We start from the raw sequence: 22,980 nt of genomic DNA, 5'->3' as shown, positions 1-22,980 counted from the left end.
TCTAAGTAATATAGCAAGTAACTAACTTTGCCAAACTGTTAACCGATAAACATCCATCCAGACTTCAGCGATGCTGTCCCGAACTGTGTGAGAGCGGCTGACTGAACTGAACAGAACAGCGTAGTTTCCCCAGCCAGACGGCACGTGACAGCCGGTAATTCTTTCCTGTCTTTACGGACATGATGTAAAGATGAACTCCATAAGCCTGTGATTTCGTGCCAAATCTGACCCGACAGCTCAAAATAGAAACCATTTTTGTAGGCTTACCATAGTGAATTGGGGTAAGGACATTGTTTTAAAAACTTTTATGTAATGGCATTTTATAAATTTTTAACCAAAAAAATCTTCTGTAGTGCAGCTTTAAGTTAAAATATATACATATTTGTATAAAGGAAGGTATATTTTTAGGATGTAACTCAGCATGATTGTTTTATCACCATTTTTTAAAATAATTTTGCCTTCAGTTGTTCATTTCAAAGATAGTCCCAAACTAGCTAGACTCTAATGTGTGATTGCTTAATTAAGGCTAAATCTCCAGAGTAGCAGTTGTCAGTACCTGACTGTAAAGGTTGTGGCGAAGGCCGTGACTCTTCGGAGACTCACTATTCCACAGGCGAATGGTGTTATCTGAAGAACAAGTGAGGAAAGAGCCAGGAGATAAACATGCCGCTGATGAGTCCTCTGGCTCAGGGTAGGTCTGCAAAGAGCATTTATGTATCAATAAACTGCTTTGAAGGCACCCACTATATTGCCCTGCAGATAATTTCAAAGTGGCAGAATAACATCAGATAAAAGTCTATCATTAACATACCTCCACACTCCAGACACACCCACTGTGGTACAGAGCAGAGTAAACCTTTCCGATATTTTGAACGTCCCGTACATCCCATACATACACACTGTGGTCATTATACACACACGTCAAGTACTTGGTCACAGGGTCAAAGGTTAAAGCCAGGGTATCCGGATACTGAGCTTCTGGGTGTGCACCAAACAAATGCCTATAAAAACAGTAGTAACCAGTTATGTTTAAAACAATTATATTCAATATCTTCGATCAAAAGGAATTAAGGCAATACATTTTTAAACAATGCAAGTTATCATGTGAACACGCGTGCCACTGTGAACAAGCTTCTCTCATAGCGCTCATGAACGTGCAACGGACGTCCAGATTTTCCACAGCAAACTGATTAAAACAGTAATCAGATTTTACTTCTCACCAAAGTTTTGGTGAGAGTTTCTCTCACCAAAACCTACTTTTTTTTTTTATACAATTGTCCTTTTGTAAACAAATGAGGCACCATTTACTGATAAGCCTAGTGCACACTACACGACTCAAGCATGTCTTTTTTTTTTTTTTTTTTATCCCCTTCTCTCCCAATTTGGAATGCCCAATTCCCACTACTTAGTAGGTCCTCGTGGTGGCGCGGTTACTCACATCAATCCAGGTGGCAGAGGACAAGTCTCAGTTGCCTCTGATTCTGAGACAGTCAGTCCACGCATCTTATCACATGGCTCGTCGTGCATGACACCGTGGAGACTCCCAGCACGTGGAGGCTCATGCTACTCTCCGTGATCCACGCACAACTTACCATGTGCCCCATTGAGAGCAAGAACCACTAATCGCCACCACGAGGAGATTACCTCATGTAACCCCTAGCAACTGGGCCAATTTGGTTGCTTGGGAGACCTGGCTGGAGTCACTCAGCACACCCTGGGTTCAAACTCGCGACTCCAGGGGTGGTAGTCAGCGTCAATACTATCCAGGCCCCCCAAGCGCGTCTCTTTTGATGTCAGGGACTGGTCTGTGACAAGAAGTCTCAGACTGCATAGCCGACAATGGTGTAGTGTGCGCACTACTGCGACTTGCCCCAACAAGTCGACGCTACAACGGATTACAAACTGTTTGAAATCTGGCTGACGAGTCGTCTGGTGAATGCACTGTCTAGACAAGCGAGAGACAGTCAAGGACAAATGTTGAGTAGCTGATACACCCAGTTGCTGAAAATATGTTTTCTTGCACTAAATGTAAGATTTCAATTACATACAGTTCAATTTCAACCTAAATTCAATGGCCTACAGCAAATATTTTATCAAAACTAACAATTCAAGCTAAGTTCACATCGCAGCTTAATGTGCCCGAATCAGATTTTTCATTGTTTATTGGATGACCACGTGAACAGCCACAAGCACACCGAATCTGACATTTTCAAAAATATCGTATCATCGCTGTCTGATGAAAAACACGTATCTCCACTTCTGGCGATTTTGACTTTTTACCATAGATGGAATGCATCGAATTACTTCTTCCTAATGTTTGAATTGTGCATCGAAATGACCAATGAAAAGATGTTAAATTAGGATATCCCTTTAACAAGTATCTCCTTTGGCCTTGAGAAGTGTCCATCAAAACCGCGTATGTCCCGCCCTTATGTTTCAACTGAGCATCAACTAATTTACCTCATCTGTCTGGCTGAAGTGTAGAGAAGAGATTGCCTACATCGCTCTGGCTCTGTGATTTCCCTGACAACCAAAGCCATTCATGCAGTGTCAGGTGGCTTTAAAAAGTAGACTATACCAGCCACATCCGTGAAACCACAAATGAAAGCTAATTATGTGTTGGACCCAGAAAACGTGTCTCAAAACCGAACTGTCCACTCAACCAGACTAGAAGCCCTAGTCATAAAACTGATTTCGATCTAAAATAGTAAGTGAAAGCTCGGATTATATCCAAGAAGAAATTCTCTATCAAACTGATAACCCACCAACAGAGTTCTGGGAACACAAACAGTTAGACTCGAGTCTGTAACTGAACATGCGCCATTGGAACGAACCCATGATAAGAAAACAGTGCATGTCCACGATCGTTAACTAAAGTGTCATTAAAATATTGAACAGTTCACTAACAGATGTGTAATGATAGAATTCTATTTATGGTGCTAAAGGTGACTAATGTTATTTTCTAATCATTTTGTAAGATTGTTTATGAGAAAGATTTTCCATGCTCTTGAAAATGTTATTATTTGGAGATACATGTATTGCTTCAGATAGCGACAATGAGGAAATAAATCGGATATGTATCAGATTTTTTTCCCATGTGCCTTCAGTGTGAAGTGATAGGTCAGATTTAAAGTGATTTTTTAAATCAGATGTAACATGTCATTGCACACTTGATTTCCAACATATACTGTATAGGCGTATTATTGTTTAAATCTTTTAATTGCGAGTCATATCTTTAATATGATAAAATTATAGGCTAAACAGTTGGGTTCAGCAATTCATTTGGACTACTTGTAGTAAAATGTATATGGGTCAGGGAAAAATTTGATGTCCGATTTCAAACATGGCATGATTTTTGGTGACAGACGGGCTGGTTTGAGTATTTCTGTAACTGCTGATCTCCTGGGATTTTCACACACACCAGTCTCGAGTTTACTCAGAATGGTGCTGAAACAAAAACCATCCAGTGAGCGGCAGCTCTGTGGACAAAAACGCCTTGTTGATGATAGAGGTCAACGAAGAATGGCCAGACTGGTTTGAGCTGACAGAAACGCTACAATAGCTTGGATAACCCCTCTGTACAATTGTAGTGAGCAGAATAGCATCTCAGAATGCACAACATGTCGAACCTTGAGGCGGATGGGCTACAACAGCAGAAGGACTTTATTAGGACCACAGTGTTCCTAATAGAGTTCAGCGAGTGTACCTTGTTCTTGCTGTCCTTCGATTTTATGGTTTCGCTCTGAAGTAATTTTACACTCCTGAGCTTCGAGATAATTAAACTGCACCATATGAAGGCAAATAACTTAATTTAAATATACTTTATCCATCAAGATTTCTCCATCACTTGCTGACATATTTATTTTACATTGTTTTTTTTTTATTATTATTATTTGGAAATGTTTATATTTATTTGCTTTTATATTGTTTTGAAATTGTTTTGGACTGTTTTGGTTTGTGAACAGCACAAGTTTCTCTTCCTGACTCCTCCACGTGACGCGTGACCTTACCAACAAGCTTACGTCATCCTTCTCATGAGCACACGTCACAGAGATTTACAGAAGCGAACATTTGTAGTTGAAGTATACAAGTATTGTTTTGTTTCTCAAAATAATCAATCATTTGGGTTCAGAAGAACTTTATTTGTCGACTGGAGTCGTGTGGATTATTTTGATGCACCCTAAATATGCATTTTGGACCGTCAAAAAATGGAGGACATTCATTTGCATTGTTTAAAGGAGGAGGCCAGAAATGAAATCCTAAAAGTTTTTCTTAAATTCTGTTTTGATGAAGAAACTCAGATACATCTTGGATGGCCTGAGGGTGAGTAAATTATCAGCAAATTTTCATTTTAGGGTGAACTATTCCTTTAAGTAACATAAGATATTTAGACTTGCTTTAAGAGAATGTATCTTATGTAATTAATGTGTATTATGTAAATAAGTGTATTTTTTCAATTGGTTATACTTCTGCGAGTGCACAAAAAAAAAATAAAAAAAATACTTATTCAAGATCTATTCACTAAAAGCACGTCTAAATTTCTTGCTGAATGCATCTTTTTTAAAGGACTTTTAGATATCTGAAAATATTTGTATTTTTAATATTATATTCAATATTCTCATATAATAATTTTTTCTTCTGCAGTATAGTTGCTAAAGTAAATGTACGTTGTTTTAAAGGATTTTTAGATATTTATATTGGAAAACAAGCCAAAACAAAATCAAATCAAAAACTTATTTTGCTGCATTGTATAATGGGGCAAAGACTACCCTCTCTCTCACCTTTTTCTTTACTTCAATCCATCTTTAACTCACAAAAAAAAAAATAACTGTTATTGATAAAGCTGCGTATTGCCAATTTTCTTCATGAAAAGAAATGCACAGTGACATATATTATGATTCAATACATCGCGAGCCATCACATTATAATCTAGCTGCAGCAAGCACGCACGCTCGAGGGATGAGCATCCCGTGACAGAGTATGTATCAGCAGGGTGCAGTTTCAATCTCTCCCCCTAAGATCAGGAAGCTTTGCGCAACTCATAGAAGAGGTGCTGACCACACAGAGAAATGCCAGTTTCCATGTTTGTAATTATTTACATGGCCTGCTTCCTTATGATTTTAACTTTAATAAAGCTATAACGCATTTAAAATAACTACATTAAAGACGTACCGCCAGGGTGTATCCTTTTAAAGATGCTCGTCACGCAAGTTTTGCTTCAGTGGAGCGGCAGCTCCAGCTCCACTTATTCCACAACGAGAGTGCTTTTGTATAAAAAATGTTTTTGTATAATTCCCTCATGAAGCTGTGAAAGTTTAGCGTGCATCTCAACTGTGAGCTGTTTTCTTCCTCTCCTCAGTCAGGCACAAGCTGCAGTGCTGCTCTCACGCGTCATCATTAGAGTTTAATGTGATCTCATGTTATGTTAAATGAGATCAAACGACTATTCGACAAAGGAAATTCTTATCGACAATTTTTTATTGTCGACAAAGTCGACTAATCATTTCAGCCTTATTGTACAAGCCAAGCAAACTTTAAGTTTAATGACAACTTGTGTTAAACAAGGCCTGTGGTACACTCAAACTGTTTTGCAAAATGGACGTAATTCATAACCTTTATAAATTATAGGTTATAGATAGAATATATCAGAAAAATGTCAGTTGTGCACTAGGAAAACCATCTCAAGTGCATTTAGAGCAAAAAAAAAAAAAAAAAAAATCAAACCTAATCAATCATAAAAAATAAAAAAAAAATATCGACAGACAAATTATCATCATCAATTATCATCTATAAATTGCTGTAACCCTAATTCTACCATACTCTTGTGAAAGTGTCTTACCCTGGCTGAGTGCCCTGTGACACATCCACACCTAAACAGTGCGGCCGGTGTAGAGTGGTGATGTAACGCAGATCTTGTGGGCTGAACACACGCACCGTACCATCTGCACATCCGCAAAAAACAAATGTCTCACTCACTGACAAGCACTGTGCTGATGTCATCTAGAACAACAAAAAAGACAATGTATTGATTACATGCTAGAATCTTATGTACTGTATATTACAAACATATACATTTAAAAAATCTTTAGTTATCATTTGTCACATTTTGGCTTTTTAAAAATGAACACATCCATGTATTCAATCATTAAATAACATTATATTTCTTGTATTATTTTTTTGTTACACGTTTATAGTCTGATTGCATAATTTGCACTATTTACTAGTATATACATTGCTTAGAATTAGATGCATGATTAGAATTAAAGTGTTTTTTTTTTTTTTTTTTTGATCAACTGACTGTAGAGAACAAAGGGTATTAAAAGAGAAATTATTTAATGACAAATGGGTCAAATGGATCTCGTCTTTGGACACACCACTTTTACTCTCAACACAAAGTGAAAGGATCTTGCTGCGGAATACTCCACCACTATCCTACACGATCACTGGTGAGTAAAATCAAAATTTTTTAGGGCTGCCCCCGACCAAAGATTTTCCTAGTTGACTAGTAGGAGATAATTTAAGCCATTAGTTGACTAGTCGCACGTTTATGATATTAATTGAATTACTTGAATATATTTGGGGGGCATCAGAAAATGGTTTTAGTTCCAGGGCTGAGAAAGAATGTTATAAGTAACATTGCTAACACTGTTCTACATTACAGAGAGATACTAAACGGTAATAATGAGCCTTTAAAATATACATTTTACAAGTGCACGCACGAAGCGAGCCACAATGACACCGGCAAAAACGGTAATGATTCTGAATGTGTTGGAAAAACCAGCAAGGAGACAGTCTGAACATTTTGTTAATTTATAGAGAGAAATGCACATTAGGGTTGTGCCAACAGACGATGATCTCGGGGATCGACGATGGTCAGAGTGATCGCCAATAGCTGATGCCTTTGACGATGTCAAGACGATATTTGTCTCGTTTTCCCATTAATGCATTAAATTATTATTGTTAGGCTATTATTATCAAATTAATCGTCTATGAGTGCTGCAAATGACCTCAGACATCTCAGCTCAGGAGGTGTTTTGAGTTCAGTTCACTTTATTTCCACAGAGCAGTTCATTGTGATCACAACTCTGCAGCCTATACATCTGTGATTAAAACAAAATACAAAAACACATTCACCTCGAACCATGATTTATATTTCAGTGATTATAATCATCATTATAATTATTATTTTTACATTTATAATAGTTTTTATGTCTTCGTTTAAGTAATTTTCCGCCATGACGTTAAGGCGGATTCTTGCGGTAAATGGAAAGGTGTGTGTGTGTGTGTGTGTGTGTGTGTGTGTAAACAGTTTTCTTAAGTGCATTTAAATGTGGTCAGTAACTCAGCTTTTTTCACAATAGTGTAGCTTTTCCAATAACAAGCTACACTGTCCACCGAGTAGCAGTGTAGAGTCATAAAACGCTACATTCGCCACACTGCAAACGCAGCAATGGAGTATCAAACACACTTAAACATTTCTCTCTAATGTAGTACAGGGAAAACCAAATCAAGTTAATCGGTTCTTTCGGACAATTAATGAACCAGTTTAAATAAACGATTCCCTTATATTTAGTGTTGGAAACTCTGAATTATTTTGAATTAGAATCAGTTGTTTCAGATAGTTCATGTAAATAAACTAGTTCACATAAAAGATTCATTGATTCACTTGAGCCCCATCCAGCAGTAGTGGGACTCTGGCTTCTTTTTCTGAAGCAAAATATTTGGCAAAAGGTGCACTCAGTAATTTTTTTTTTTTTTGAAGTATGTTGAAGTGACTTACATTGGCTTACAGTGACACCTAGTGGCCTGGAAGCTGCATCATTCAAACAGTAGTTTTCAGTTACCAGTGCCATTGTAGAAATTCACTATGCACAGTAAGCCAGGATTAATTTAATCCATGAATGAGTCCAATAACAGGGCAGTTACTGAGATTAAGAGAGTAGTATTCAGCTGGTCATGTGATGCTAACATGGCTGCCCCCATGAGGAGACCCTGCCCCACATAGAATAAAAAATGAATTAGAAAATTAAATTAATTAATTAATTAATAAAAGAGCTTTCATAAGGTTACTGATATGACTGAACTCTTCATCTCACATGGATGGTCTAGACTTGCCATGGTATCAATTTTCACACCGGTGTTCACATTCAAAGCGACTAACACCGGTATTACCGCTGGTTGGACATTAGGTGGTACTATGGGGTAATTTTCGTTAAGCAATAGCCTACACAATAATGCAAGGCAGCTTGATTTCAAACTTTGAACTTCATTTTTTATTGATTTTAACTAAAAATTTCAATTAAATTGAAAAAAAAAAAGTGCAATTAAAATTGTGTTCAACTTTTAGAAAGTTGTGAAGGGCAACATCTCTTTGGAAACTAACCTACTTCATCCATGCATTCTCTACCTGTCAATATTTTTCACAATTTGTAAAAAATATTTTTATTAAATTATATAAATCACAATATCCAACTAGATTGAAAAGTTTGTGGACAAACTTTAGGTTGGCTTGAGAAAGCCTAGTTGTAGAAATAGTTGTAAAAGCTTGAAGGTTTTAAGTTTGAAGTAGTTATAAGTAGTAGTTTTAAAAGTTCAGTTGAAAGATTATGAGATCAATCGATAGATAGACAGACACACAGACAGATCATTTGGTTGCTAGGCAGTTACCAAGGTGATACTCAAAAGGCTCCTTGTTACCCTGAGTCCAATGAAAGCAACCTGAAGTCTCTACGATTTTCTAGTGCAGAGATATGTGATTTGTTACTTGGTTGCTAGTGTAACCCCATCTGGTTGCTAGGCAGTTACCAAGGTGATACTTAACATGGCTACTTGCCCTCCTGAGTGAAATAAGTCAACCCGGAAGTCTATACGACATTCTGATCCTGAGATACCCATCTTAGTGATTTTAAATGGAACTCAAAGGGGTTTGGTTGCTAGGGTGCTCTAAATGGTTGCTAGGGCGTGGCTAAGTAGTTTCCATGATGATACTTGAAGACTGATTGCTCACCCAATTCAAACAAGCCAACTCTCATGTCTGTCGGACAGTCTGATCAGGAGATATCCATCTAAGCCATTTTGAATGGCAGTCAATTGGTTTTGGTTGCTAGGGTGCACTAAATGGTTGCTAGCTTGTATGCAGTTGCTAGGGTGTTAAAGTGATAGAGTGAAAGAAAGAATAAAAAGAGTGATGTAAAGATATAAAAAGAAAGTGATGGAGTGATAAATAGAAAGTATGAGTGGTGGAGTTATAGGATGTAGCTTGAATCCTCTAAAGGAGTTATTACAGGAAAAAGTTTTCATACCTTGAATGGAAGTCAAAGAGACATGAGGCCTATTCAGAAGTCCGATACTGGAATATCGTAATTCCGATCAAATACAAAATACAGGTGCATCTCAATAAATTAGAATGTCGTGGAAAAGTTCATTTATTTTAGTAATTCAACTCAAATTGTGAAACTCGTGTATTAAATAAATTCAATGCACACAGACTGAAGTAGTTTAAGTCTTTGGTTCTTTTAATTGTGATGATTTTGGCTCAAAAACCCACCAATTCACTATCTCAAAAAATTAGAATACATCATAAGACCAATAAAAAAAAAAACATTTTTAGTGAATTGTTGGCCTTCTGGAAAGTATGTTCATTTACTGTATATGTACTCAATACTTGGTAGGGGCTCCTTTTGCTTTAATTACTGCCTCAATTCGGCGTGGCATGGAGGTGATCAGTTTGTGGCACTGCTGAGGTGGTATAAAAGCCCAGGTTTCTTTGACAGTGGCCTTCAGCTCATCTGCATTTTTTGGTCTCTTGTTTCTCATTTTCCTCTTGACAATACCCCATAGATTCTCTATGGGGTTCAGGTCTGGTGAGTTTGCTGGCCAGTCAAGCACACCAACACCATGGTCATTTAACCAACTTTTGGTGCTTTTGGCAGTGTGGGCAGGTGCCAAATCCTGCTGGAAAATGAAATCAGCATCTTTAAAAAGCTGGTCAGCAGAAGAAAGCATGAAGTGCTCCAAAATTTCTTGGTAAACGGGTGCAGTGACTTTGGTTTTCAAAAAACACAATGGACCAACACCAGCAGATGAAATTGCACCCCAAATCATCACAGACTGTGGAAACTTAACACTGGACTTCAAGCTACTTGGGCTATGAGCTTCTCCACCCTTCCTCCAGACTCTAGGACCTTGGTTTCCAAATGAAATACAAAACTTGCTCTCATCTGCAAAAGAGGACTTTGGACCACTGGGCAACAGTCCAGTTCTTCTTCTCCTTAGCCCAGGTAAGACGCCTCTGACATTGTCTGTGGTTCAGGAGTGGCTTAACAAGAGGAATACGACAACTGTAGCCAAATTCCTTGACATGTCTGTGTGTGGTGGCTCTTGATGCCTTGACCCCAGCCTCAGTCCATTCCTTGTGAAGTTCACCCAAATTTTTGAATCGATTTTGCTTGACAATCCTCATAAGGCTGCGGTTCTCTCGGTTGGTTGTGCATCTTTTTCCTTCCACACTTTTTCCTTCCACTCAACTTTCTGTTAACATGCTTGGATACAGCACTCTGTGAACAGCCAGCTTCTTTGGCAATGAATGTTTGTGGCTTACCCTCCTTGTGAAGGGTGTCAATGATTGTCTTCTGGACAACTGTCAGATCAGCAGTCTTCCCCATGATTGTGTAGCCTAGTGAACCAAACTGAGAGACCATTTTGAAGGCTCAGGAAACCTTTGCAGGTGTTGAGTTGATTAGCTGATTGGCATGTCACCATATTCTAATTTTTTGAGATAGTGAATTGGTGGGTTTTTGTTAAATGTGAGCCAAAATCATCACAATTAAAAGAACCAAAGACTTAAACTACTTCAGTCTGTGTGCATTGAATTTATTTAATACACGAGTTTCACAATTTGAGTTGAATTACTGAAATAAATGAACTTTTCCACGACATTCTAATTTATTGAGATGCACCTGTATATAGCACACTATTCGGGATTAGTCTGAAGGTCTGTGCCAGGTTTGGTGCATGTAGCTTAAAAGCTCTTTGAGGAGTTAGAGTGAGAAATTTTAGTCTCAGAATAATAATAATAATAATAATAATAATGTTGAAATAAGATTTCAGTATTACATCATCAACCCCCCGGCAGAAGGATTAGTCAATATTCTTGCTTTAGTGATTTTGCATAGAAAATGTAATTCATTTATTTAAAATATTAAAAACTCAAACCAAAAGACATTTCTAAATTCAAATAGCACTTCAAACGAAACAAAAAAGCAATTAAAATAATGAAGTGCTAAAAAATGAATGTGTTTTTGTATTATTTTATGATTTAATCACAGATGTATAGTCTATAAATAGTGACCCTGCAGAGTTGCTCACAATGAACTGCTCTGTGGAAATAAAGCAAACTGACCTCCTGAGCTGAGATGTCTGAGGTCATTTGCAGCATTCTAATAGACAATACTATTCTTGCAAAAACAAATTCAAAAGACTGAAGCAAAGAAAGAGTGAGAAGAGATGAGCCCTTCAATATGTTTTGCCCTAACTTCCAGTATCAACAGAAAATACATCAACACAGGAAAGACAACTTTGCTCATCAAGCCAATTCACAGGGACTTCAAGTTGCATTTAATATGGCAGTGAAATAAAGTGAAATGAGGCGGAGTATAATACTTGCCTTTAGGTCAACCCAGGAATCAAGCTGTCTGTTGCTGTTGAACTGGCACAGCAGACCGGTGTGTGTGATGCAGTATGTGCTGCTGGCCATTGAGCCACGGCCACAAGACAAACCGCAGAACTGACTGTTCTGATGTTCCCCTAGCAACCCCGAGCGACCAATCAAAGGCACTGTGCTGTTCACCTGTAAACCAGCACACCAATTAGACATTTAAACACCAAAAACACATTCAATACAGCATACTAAAGGTGATGTCAAAATATTCTTTAATAGTATGGAAACGTTTTGTTCATATTTAAAAAAAAAAAAAAAAAAAAACTTTCAGTGCACCATGTGGTGAGAAAATCAACCCACAGACAGAAGGATGTGGGCAAAATACAGGAAACTGCATTGAGCACTTGGATTTAGGCTATATCAGTGCATTTAAATAAATTCTTACAAGGGTAGGTCATCTAAAAATTAAAATTCTGTCATCACTCACCCTCATGTTACTATAAAACTGTGCAACCTTATTCTGAGGATGAAGGGATGTCAAATGTACCAGTGTTTCGGTACAAAGTCGATACAAATACGGGGGGGGGGAACTATCCCTTTATGCTGTGTACAAGGCTGAACCTGTGCCAAGTGTCTCACCCTTCTCTCCTTTGAGGCGTCAAGGTACCAGAACCTGACATGTCTACTCCCTGCAGTTACAAAGTAGCTGTTGTCCTCAGAGAAAGAGACAGCAACCACTCGACTGGACACTTTATTGGATGCGATAACAGTTCCCTTCTACAAGGAAAAAAAGAAAAAACAGGTTAATGTATATGCATTTGTATAGTGGACTGATACCGTGTTAATGAGTAAACTGTATGCTACTGTCAAATCACTAACCCCTAGTTCGATAGCAATAGTGATGCATGCCTTAGCAAACACCACTAATAATGTTTTGAAGTACAGAGTATGGCTGCACAATTTCATAACCGTTATTTCCCTTAATATTGTAATTGCAAATTATTTAGAAAGAAATTACATTAAAATATACTTGGTTTTATGTTTGGTTTTTTCCTCCCCTTTTCTCCCCAATTTAAAATGCCCAATTCCCCATGCGCACCAAATTCTCGTGGTGACGTAGTGACTCGCCTCAATCCAGGTGGCGGAGGACAAATCTCAGTTGCCTCCGCATCTGAGACAGTCAATCTGCGCATCTCATCATGTGGCTTGAGCGTATTACCGCGGAGACATAGCGCGTATGGAGGCTTCACGCTATTCTCCGCGGCATCCACGCCCAACACACCCCACAGAGAGTGAGAACCACATTATAGCAACCACAAGGAGGTTACCCCATGTGACTCTACCCGCACTAGCAACAGGGCCAATTTGGTTGCTTAGGAGACCTGGCTGGAGTCACTCAGCACACCCTGGATTCAAACTCGAGACTCCAGGGTTGGTAGTCAGCGTCTTTACTCACTGAGCTACCCGGGCCCCCCTTAAAATATACTTTTATGTGGGGCATCTGAATGCCATATTCTTCACGTAGTCTCAAAAACATTCCCATAATATTTTTCAAAAATTACGGTTGTGGCATCTTTTCCATCACACCAAACAATTTTGCCCCTAATAACGTTTTTTCACAGGTTAGTGTACATGATATCGAAGACAACAAACGTGTCAGTGGAGGGCATTTTTTTTAGATTAAATGTGAGAATTTATGTTTGAAGCAAGCGAAGAAAAATCTAAGTTAATATCACTTGTGAGCAAACTATTTAACTGGCCATCATTTCCAATAAAGCTGCAAGTTTGTCAAATTACGCAAAAAGTAAATATAATTTAATTGTCTGTATTTAGAACACAAAGTCAGCTATTTTAATCCAAAAATGTAAAAATCTCATTTCCACCACAGAATACTATGAGTGCTTTCACACTAGCACTTTTGGTGCACACCTGGGTTCAAATGACATCAAAGTTTGTTTTGTCTGGATGATGAGAACGCTGTTTTCCAAACTTGGGTGCACACCCGGGAACCGCACCAGAGACCACTTGAAAAGGTGGTCTGGGGTACGGTTCATGTGAACTCCAGTACGGTTTGCTGCTGATGTGAACGCAATCTTACCAAATCGCCGAAGTGATCTGCTTGTGATGACTTTGCAGGCTCCCAATCGCAATTATTATGGCTGAATGAATTTCTCATATCTGCTTGTGTCCAAATAAATCCCCTTCAGAGAGCAGCTCACATTTCTCACATCTCTTGCAACGCATCCGCGGGCTCGCGGCAGACAAAAGCTAACATTAATCACATCATTGCACGTTCAATACATCCGTGGTTGACAAACACAAGTGTCGTTCCATGCATGTAAATTCTGGTGGTAAATCCGAAGAGATGAATGCTTTAATAACACAGAGAAGTTGATGTCTTCTTGAGCTGTTACCTAGTTACAGGGGTATACAGCTGCCACTTGTACTCACATTGATAATGCCATCGGACCGCGGTTCGGACCCAAATAGTACGATGTGAACAGAGACCAGTGGGGGCAGGGGGAGAGAGGAAAACTAAATCTGGTTCTGTCCAAGCAATTGAACAAAGTGTGAAAGCATCCTTAAACACAATACAGAATTTCAGATGTGGTGGAAAAGACAATGTGGTGGGAATTTGCATGACATTTCACAAAGTACTGAGTGTGTAAAAGTGTGTTTTAAGAGATTATTTTCTAGACATCCACAAGGCTAACAGTGAAGAAACAATCATAAATCATGACACTTGGTTATTCCTGGACTAGAAACAACTATCACTGGAAGCCAAACAGGTGGCTGTCATTCATTACCCACCTTCCACTCCCAGACGCTTACAGTCCTGTCATGTTGGTATCCCACAGACACAATATAGCTTCCGTTGGGGGAGAAAGCTACACATGCCACCCCATACTTATGGCACTGGACCTCTGCAACCTGTGTCCGATCTGCCACGTCCCAAACCCGAACACAGGGCATGTGCCCGCTCTGCCAATCATCAGCGATTGAGTGAACAGATGAATAAAATAGACAGGAAAAGAGACAGAGTCACTAAGGTCATTATCGGAATGGAACTGCAGTGTGTACTGCTTACTATTTTATTAAAACAGGATGCAAAATAGTACTCACTACTAAAAAAAAATAAAGGTTTCAAGCAGTAGTATGCTTCATTGTTGTGACATGACCTCACTACATTGCATGTTTAATTTAGCAAGTGATGTCCAGTTATGGCTTCAGAAATAAATATGGTATTTTGGCAAATAAAGCAACAAGGTTTAGTTGGTCATCCGGGTATGCAAAGCATACAATAATTCATGTGTACAAGATAAATACTGCAGATATAGTCCCATTAGTATGGTATTCTGAACAGGAGCATGTTTTATTCTCCTTGTGTTGGGTCAGATGAGAAAAAGCATGAGTGGAAAGCAGAAGCCACCAATAAATAACGCTCCATGTCAGAATGTAGGACAACATGTGCTGTTCACAAGTTCAACTGCTGACTAACACTCTGCTAAATGCAGCTGCAGTAATATTAAAGGGATAGCCGACCCGAAAATTCTCTCATCATTTATTCACCCTCATGCCATCCCAGATGTGCGTGACTTACTTTCTTCTGCTGAACACAAACACAAATTTTTAGAATAACATCTCAGCTCTTTTGGTCCATACAACTCAAGTGAATGGGTACCAAATATTTGGAGCTCCAAAATCCACAAAAGCAGCATAAACGTAATCCATAAGACTCCAGTGGTTAATCCATATCTTCAGAAGTGATATAATTGGTGTGTGTGAGAAACAGATCAATATTTAAGTCATTTTTTACTATAAATTCTCCTCCCTTTCCATTAGGTGGCGATATGCATGAACAATGCAAATTGCCAAAAACTGAAGAATGTGAAAGTGGAGTTTGATAGTAAAAAAGGACTTGAATATTGATCCGTTTCTCACCCACACTTACCGCATCGCTTCTGAAGACATGGATTTAACCACTGGAGTCTAACTGATTACTTTTATGCTGCCTTTGTGTATTTTGGAGCTTCAAATTTTGGTCACCATTCACTCCCATTGTAAATACCTACAGAGCTGAAATATTCTTCTACAAATCTTTGTTTGTGTTCAGCAGAAGACAGAAAGTCATATACATCTGGGATGGCATGAAGGTGAGTAAATGATGAGAATTTTCATTTTTGGGTGAACGATCCCTTTAACTTTTGGGTGATCTATTCCTTTAAATAACTTTTGCCAACTCCCCTACGAGTTTGCACAATTATTAGTCAATTGCCTAAAAAAAATAAAACAAGCAAGCATGCATTGCAGTTTGAGTATATGTGATCTGGTCGCTACAATGATTCTCTGTTGGTTTACCAAGTTGAGACACACTAGGCCTCACCATGGCAACCAGAGCAGCTGGAATGTGTCAGAACACTCAGGACAGATGCATGAACAACCCTAAGAAATCCCTCCTCTACCACATCAAATACACAAACTCACTCTTTCACACACACTTCACCATATTAATCACTGATAGTTTGCCCCATACAAGCACCACAGAGAAGGGCATTTTACACTGGCTTCATCCTCATCAAACATCTTGGAGCACTTACCTCACCAGTGACCAAATATTTTCCATTCTGCGAGAAAGCCAAAGCACTGAATGTTTTCCTGGGAAACAAACACATGATTTGGACTTGATTTAGTACAATGTAGGACATTATAATATGGAACTAAACATGACAATACCAGTGTCCCTTACCTGGATGTATTGAATATGTGAGTCTGCTTATTTTTCTTGGGGTTCAGGAGAACAATGACACAACTGAAACAACACCACAGCATTAGTTTGCAGAGAATGAAAACCATTACAGTAGCCCCTAAAAGTATTTGGACACTTGGTTAATTCTCATGAAACCGGTCAAGGCGGCGTCCTGGTCATATTTAACACCAAATCAATACAAATACATAAATAACAGCATATTTTGCATAAAGAAAATAAAGCCTACATTTAGGACCATTAAGATTTTTGCATTGAGACATTATTTTAAGGGCACTTAAGCACATTTTACAACACAGTTCTCATTACCGTTACCCTACCATGTCCTGACGTTTTACTTTTACCATAGCCAATGTTTTCAAAGATGATTCTCATTACCATAATGCAGCTATTTTATCCTGTATTACAGTAAAAAAGATGCTATTATTTAATGATTTTAATATTACAATCAGTGAAAATGAAAGGCAGTTAAGGGAGTGCAACTACGACAAATACTTTACCAATTTAAATATATTTTTTTTCACATTGCAGAAATCATAATTACCATCTTTTTTCGCATTGCTGTAAAATATATAAACATACTGTACACTCTAAAAAAAGATGGTTCTTGAAAGGTTCTTTCCTGACCTTAATAGTTCTATTTAGAACCATATCTTCCTGAAGAACCCTTTTGTGCTTAAATAGTTCTTTGCACTGGAATTAGGGTTCTTTATTCCAGCCCTTTTGGTTTTTGAATATAACGGTCAATAAATTCTTTCAAAGCCACCGCATGATTGGTTGACTCACAGCGCTGGAGTCCTGGCAGCTCGACTGACCAATTTCACGGACTGTCAACACGCTTCACAGGTAAACTTAATATATTTCTTTCAATGTCGCTAAAACATTTGAATAATTAGTCATTTTTAGTAGCAGGAAAGTTATCAGGGACAACAAATCCCATCAGCTCAGTTAAATGGTAGTCAGGGTTTGCTTATTTCTCTTTCGCTTCACTCGCTGTCTTTGAAAGTGAAATCGCGGCGAATTTAAAGTTTACCATAAATGTGCTGTTTGGGTGCAAACATTTATTTAAGAGGTTGGCCAAATGGGGGCCTGGGTAGCTCAGCGAGTACTGACACTGACTACCACACCTGGAGTCCTGAGTTCGAATCCAGGGTGTGCTGAGTGACTCCAGCCAGCTGTCCTAAGCAACCAAATTGGCCCGGTTGCTAGGGAGGGTAGAGTTACATGGGTAACCTCCTCGTGGTCGCGATTAGTGGTTCTCGCTCTCAGTGGGGTGCATGGTAAGTTGTGCGTGGATCCCGGAGAGTAGCATGAGCCTCCACATGCTGGGAGTCTCCACGGTGTCATGCACAGCAAGCCACATAAGATACGCGGATTGACTCTCTCAGAAACGGAGACAACTGAGACTTGTCCTCCACCAGCCGGATTGAGGTGAGTAACCGTGCCACCACGAGGACCTACTAAGTAGTGGGATTTGGGCATTCCAAATTGGGAGAAACATTTAATAACATAATTGGGATAACATTTTTATTTATTTTTTTTTTAAAAGAGGTTGGACAAATTTGAAGTCATGATTTCTAACACTTGTTACAGTTACAGCTGTAACTGTTTGTGTTGGGGAGATCACATTTTCATTCACATCATCAAAATCCAAGACGAATATACAGTAAACTGCAAGAAGGTACTTTCCCCAAGCTGTTACTCTTTTAAGGATTTGTATGGCTAATTGCATAAAATCTATTTTCTCGTCGCAACATTGTCCTCTTATTCAATAATCATAAATTGTTACTTTGAGCTTCTTAACAATTAGATACAAATCAAACCAGCATCCATTTATTTTTTGAAAATATATTTAATAATCATAAAGGAAATTCATGATCATTGAACCTAAAGCTCATGACGCCGTTTTTCTCTGTGCAACTGATGGACCAATAGAAGTAATCCATAGGACTCCAGTGGTTAAAACCATATCTTCTGAGATGATATGATAGGTGTGGGTGAGAAATAGATCAATATTTGAGTCCTTTTTTTTATTATTAAAAAAATAACTTACACTGTCACTTCCACATTCTTCTTCTTTTGTTTTTTGGCGATTTGCATTCTTCGTGCATGTCGCCACCTACTGGTAGCGGCTGGTCAAAGGTGGAGATTTATAGATTATTATATAATCTATAAATTTATTATAAATCTCCACCTTTGACCAGCCGCTACCAGTAGGTGGTGACATACAAATCGCAAATGCAAATGAATGCAAATCGCCAAAAAACAAAAAGAAGAATGTGGAAGTGACAGTGTAAGTTCTTTTTTTTTAATAATAAAAAAGGACTCAAATATTGATCTGTTTCTCACCCACACCTATCATATCGTTTCAGAAGACATGAATTTATCCACTTGAGTTTTATGGATTACTTTTTGTGGATTTTAAAGATTCAAAGTTCTGATCACTATTCACTTGCATTGTGAGGACCTTCAGAGCTGAAATATTCTTAAAATCTTCATTTGTGTTTTACAGAAGAAAAGTCATACACATCTGGGATGGCATGAGGGTAAGTAAATGACAAGAATTTACATTTTTGGGTGACCTATCCCTTTAAAGGATTTGTTGTCATTATGGAAGAAAAATACTCTATTAAAGATTAAAAAAAATGTAGAAGTTTCTATTCCAATCTTCATGTAGTGGTCTACTATTTCATTTGCATATGCATTTATTTACTTTTTCACATTATGTATTTGTTGATGTATTTATTAATGTGAGTGACTTATGCATTTGGAATTATTTAATCAGAATCATTCATTAATGTATTCAACTAATGATTGCTGTATTTATTTTTCATTTTAATAGAAAATAAAAGTACTTAACTGATACACATGACTTGCTTTTAAATATTTATTTATTTGTTTGTTTATTTCAAGAAAACCCATAATTAAGGCTATAAACGTTTTATAGGAGCAGATATATAGGGGGGTAAAAAAAAAAAAAAAAAAAAAAGCATTGCATCAAAAAGGTTCTTTATAGTACTATTGAGGTTCTAAATCATTTTCAAAGAATGGTTCTTTATGAAACTTTTAAAAAAGGGTTCTTTTTAGCCCCAAAACGGGTTCTGCTATTATTACTAGCCAAATAACCCTTATTTTGTATTGTTTAGAACCATTTTTCTTAAAAGTGTATATTGCGGTATAATAATCTCGCAATTTAAAAAATCTAGATGGCCATAAAAATAGGCTTCATTTGCTACATACAAAATATAATTTGTTTCTTTTGATTTAGGAGTCAAATAGGACCCACTTAAAGTAAATGTATGATTGTCATTGTTAGATAACAGAAAACAAACAAGTGGCATCTGCACACACACAAAGCAAAAACCTTCTCGCAATTTACCACCGCTGCTGAATTATGGGCGGCGCTGCTAAAATTTCACAAGATGGTTCATTAGTATTCTGGACACTGTAAGGCTTGCAAATTGGGTCGCATAGCCATACATGTTGGGTCTCAATGTATTGTAATAAATGTGCAATAATTTCATGAGAGAGAGTAAATGAAATTGCTTAAGAGCAAATTCGCTCTCTTCAGTCCACACGGTTGCGCCGAAATCTGATTGCCCGGCAGATTTTTACTCCCTGCTACCTGATTGGCTCTCATCCCTAAAACCCACCCCTTCAGCAACCCCTAATCTTATTGGTCCCTACCCCTAAACATAAGGATACTTTTGTAAGCATCAGAAAAAACGAGATGCGCCCACAAAGCGTGATGTGTGCAGGTTCAAAGTAATAGGTCTCTTTTAATAACAGACAATGTTTCCTCAAGCAGCAGCACCCGCAGCTCAAGAAAAAGTCACGGAAATTCATTACAAGACAAAAAGCAGTTTAAGTCAAGAAAATAGTTACGAATTTATGAAACGATGATCAGAAATACGCGAGTACTGACTATCAAAGTCGGATAAGCAAGTTGCTTACAAACAATCGCTCTGTACTGCAATTTATCATTCAGTTCTTTTTCACAGTTCAATACTAAATAAAAGACAGACTGACTAATTTATTGATCGTATCTGTGCTGTTGAAACTATTTACAAATGCATGAACCTTTTACCATGGTAACCATAGTTTCTGCCAAAATGTCATATTTGTTACAGCAAATATTGTTACTTGAACTACTATAAAACTTGAAATTAATTTCGCATCACCTGGGTAAATATCTTTTCCTGACTAAATTGCCAACAGTTTATATATATTTTTAATTTTGTTAACAATAATTGTAGTCACTGTGGTTTTTTTGGTAGAACTATGGTTGCCATGGCACATGTTTGTAGGGGTTAAAAAGATATGAAGCTTTCAAGTTCAAATTGGATGCAACTGATTTTATCCGTTTCAACAGAATTTTTTATTTCTCCAGTTTAAGAGTGAGCATCCCAGATAAACACAAAATGTCATATTTGGGTCTTTGGCCGAGAAAGTTTAAGAACTCCTAATATGGGGTGCCAAATTTACTGAGATGCAAACTTTGTCCTGTACACTTATCGTAATGTTAGTCAAATAATATTTGAATTTTCTGATGAGTCTGAAAGACTGGCTCACTAAAAAAGAAAGGGCCATAATGACCATGGAAGAGCTGAGGTCATTAAAGCAAGTAGGGATGCAAACTAGTGTCCTTTTAAGTAAATGAGGGGATGTTTCTTTTGGGTGTAATGTTTAAATGCTTTGCAGTTATGAGAAGGGAGTAAGGCAGAGGTAAAGTGCAGTGACTCAGTTTTGATAGTTGTTTTGTGTGTATGTTTGGTTAAACAGGTTTATATCAATTTGTATTTATGTTTAATAAAAAAAAGTGCAAGTTATCTTAAACTATAAAGAAAAATATAAGAAAAATAATACATTTTTGTATAGAATATTTGGCAGTTATTATGACAGCTATCTGGGCTTCCAGAGCCCTTCAAGTGTTAAAAGCTCCCTGTAAATAGTAAACAAACAGCACGTGTTTGTGTTATTTTTGTTTCAAATAAATGCCACTTTGTTTGATGTTTTGTTATCTAATGTATTGAAATTCTTACGTGTTTTGGTGTGGCTGGCAAGAACAGCACACCCAAAAATAAAAACTACCATCGTTTACTCACCCTCATGTTGTTCAAATACACTATGAGGTTTCTTTCCTCTATGGGACACAAAAGGAGATGTTAGGCAGAATGCTGTTAGCTTCAGTCTTCATTTACTGCTATTGGAACTTTTCCAAACAATGAAAATGAATGGCTTCTTAGCTTCAATTATGAACTTTGAAGCTCCAAAAAGCACAAAGTCAGCATAAACGTAATCCATACGACTCCAGTGGTTTAATCCATGTCTTCAGAAGTGATATGATAGGTGTGGGTGAGAAATCTGTTTAAGTCATTTTTTTTACTATAACTCTTGGCTGTCCCTTTTACGTTCTTCTTCTTTTGTTTTTTTGGCTATTATTTGGTGCATACTGCCACCTACTGGTCGGGGCTGGTCAAAGATTGAGATGTATAGTAATAAAGGACCAATTTTGACCGGTTCCTCACCCACACTAATCATATCGCTTCTGAATACATGGATTTAACCTCTGGAGTCTTATGGATTACTTTAATACTGCATTAATGTATTTTCTGAGCTTCAAAGTTTTGGTCACCATTCACTTGCCTTGTATGGATGTTCAGATCTGAGATATTCTTCTCATTTGTGTTCTGCAGAAGAAAGTAAGTCTGGGATGGTATGAGGGTGAGTAAATGAGAGAATTTTCATTTTTGAGTGAACTAACCCTTTAAAATCCTTGTTTTGTGCTTCACAGAGTAAGTAGTTTGTAAAGGTTGGAGCAACATAAGGGTGAACAAATGATTACAACATTTTTGGGGTGACCTATCCCTTTAATGTCCAAATATGTTTTGTCCCACTGTGTATAGCTATTTTACGCAGTGTATTTTTTCGTAAATCTTATTTGATGGGAATAAGAACACAGAAATAGTCCTACCCTGCAGGATATGCCACTAAACCAGAGTTGGGGTCACAAGTTAAAGCGCTACTGTTTGAAGCAGTGATGCCTAAGACTTTCTCCAAGACAACCTGCAATCAGAATGCAATAACATGATTTGTTTTATGGATGATGCCAACAAAACAATTAGATAATAGATATAAAGTAAATGATTCATATATATTTGTCAGGCGCGTTTATGCTGCATTGATCAGAACATGAAAATGAAAACAGGAAGACTAGTTTCTAAAACAATGCGTTTGTTTGGCCTGGTTTAAATTCCTGGAAAACAAATACAAACAGGACTAAGTGCCATGTCGATCATACCCGGTTATGAATGTCCCTCCTGTTACTCTGTCGAGTCTTTCTTCGCATGTTCGCTGGTACTGACATACTATTGTTGTTGTTGTTGTTGACTTTCTTTACTCGCGAGGTCAGACAACTTGAGTTTAGACCCGATCCAAAGACAGCTCCATCCGCCATTGTGTGAGACTGTTTTTAAAACTTTAAAACAAATAAACCAAGACGTTCTCCAGTCTCCGGTTAAAAACACATGCACATTTTACCAACACGTTTCCGTTT

At 37.7% G+C, this 22,980-nt stretch overlaps 1 protein-coding gene across 2 annotated transcripts in view; it reads right to left on the bottom strand.

The window, feature by feature from the left end:
- The window catches only part of LOC127430324 (mitogen-activated protein kinase-binding protein 1-like), a 65,759-nt gene that overhangs the window by 42,547 nt on the left and 232 nt on the right, over positions 1 to 22,980 (bottom strand). For both annotated transcript variants that reach the window (XM_051680054.1, XM_051680053.1), the window contains exons 1-10: positions 22,726 to 22,980; positions 22,399 to 22,490; positions 16,407 to 16,469; positions 16,258 to 16,315; positions 14,471 to 14,641; positions 12,299 to 12,436; positions 11,666 to 11,848; positions 5,840 to 6,000; positions 812 to 1,001; positions 557 to 697 (exon numbers count right to left, since the gene is read on the bottom strand). The exon at positions 22,726 to 22,980 is cut by the window's right edge. In XM_051680054.1, the coding sequence (XP_051536014.1) occupies positions 557 to 697; positions 812 to 1,001; positions 5,840 to 6,000; positions 11,666 to 11,848; positions 12,299 to 12,436; positions 14,471 to 14,641; positions 16,258 to 16,315; positions 16,407 to 16,469; positions 22,399 to 22,490; positions 22,726 to 22,881 (1,353 nt within the window). In that variant the 5' untranslated portion in view covers positions 22,882 to 22,980. The remainder of the gene's footprint in view (positions 1 to 556; positions 698 to 811; positions 1,002 to 5,839; positions 6,001 to 11,665; positions 11,849 to 12,298; positions 12,437 to 14,470; positions 14,642 to 16,257; positions 16,316 to 16,406; positions 16,470 to 22,398; positions 22,491 to 22,725) is intronic.

Source organism: Myxocyprinus asiaticus, chromosome 39, assembly GCF_019703515.2.
Source record: "Myxocyprinus asiaticus isolate MX2 ecotype Aquarium Trade chromosome 39, UBuf_Myxa_2, whole genome shotgun sequence".
Classification (NCBI taxonomy): domain Eukaryota; kingdom Metazoa; phylum Chordata; class Actinopteri; order Cypriniformes; family Catostomidae; genus Myxocyprinus; species Myxocyprinus asiaticus.
This window is presented reverse-complemented; position numbering and strand designations above follow the sequence as displayed.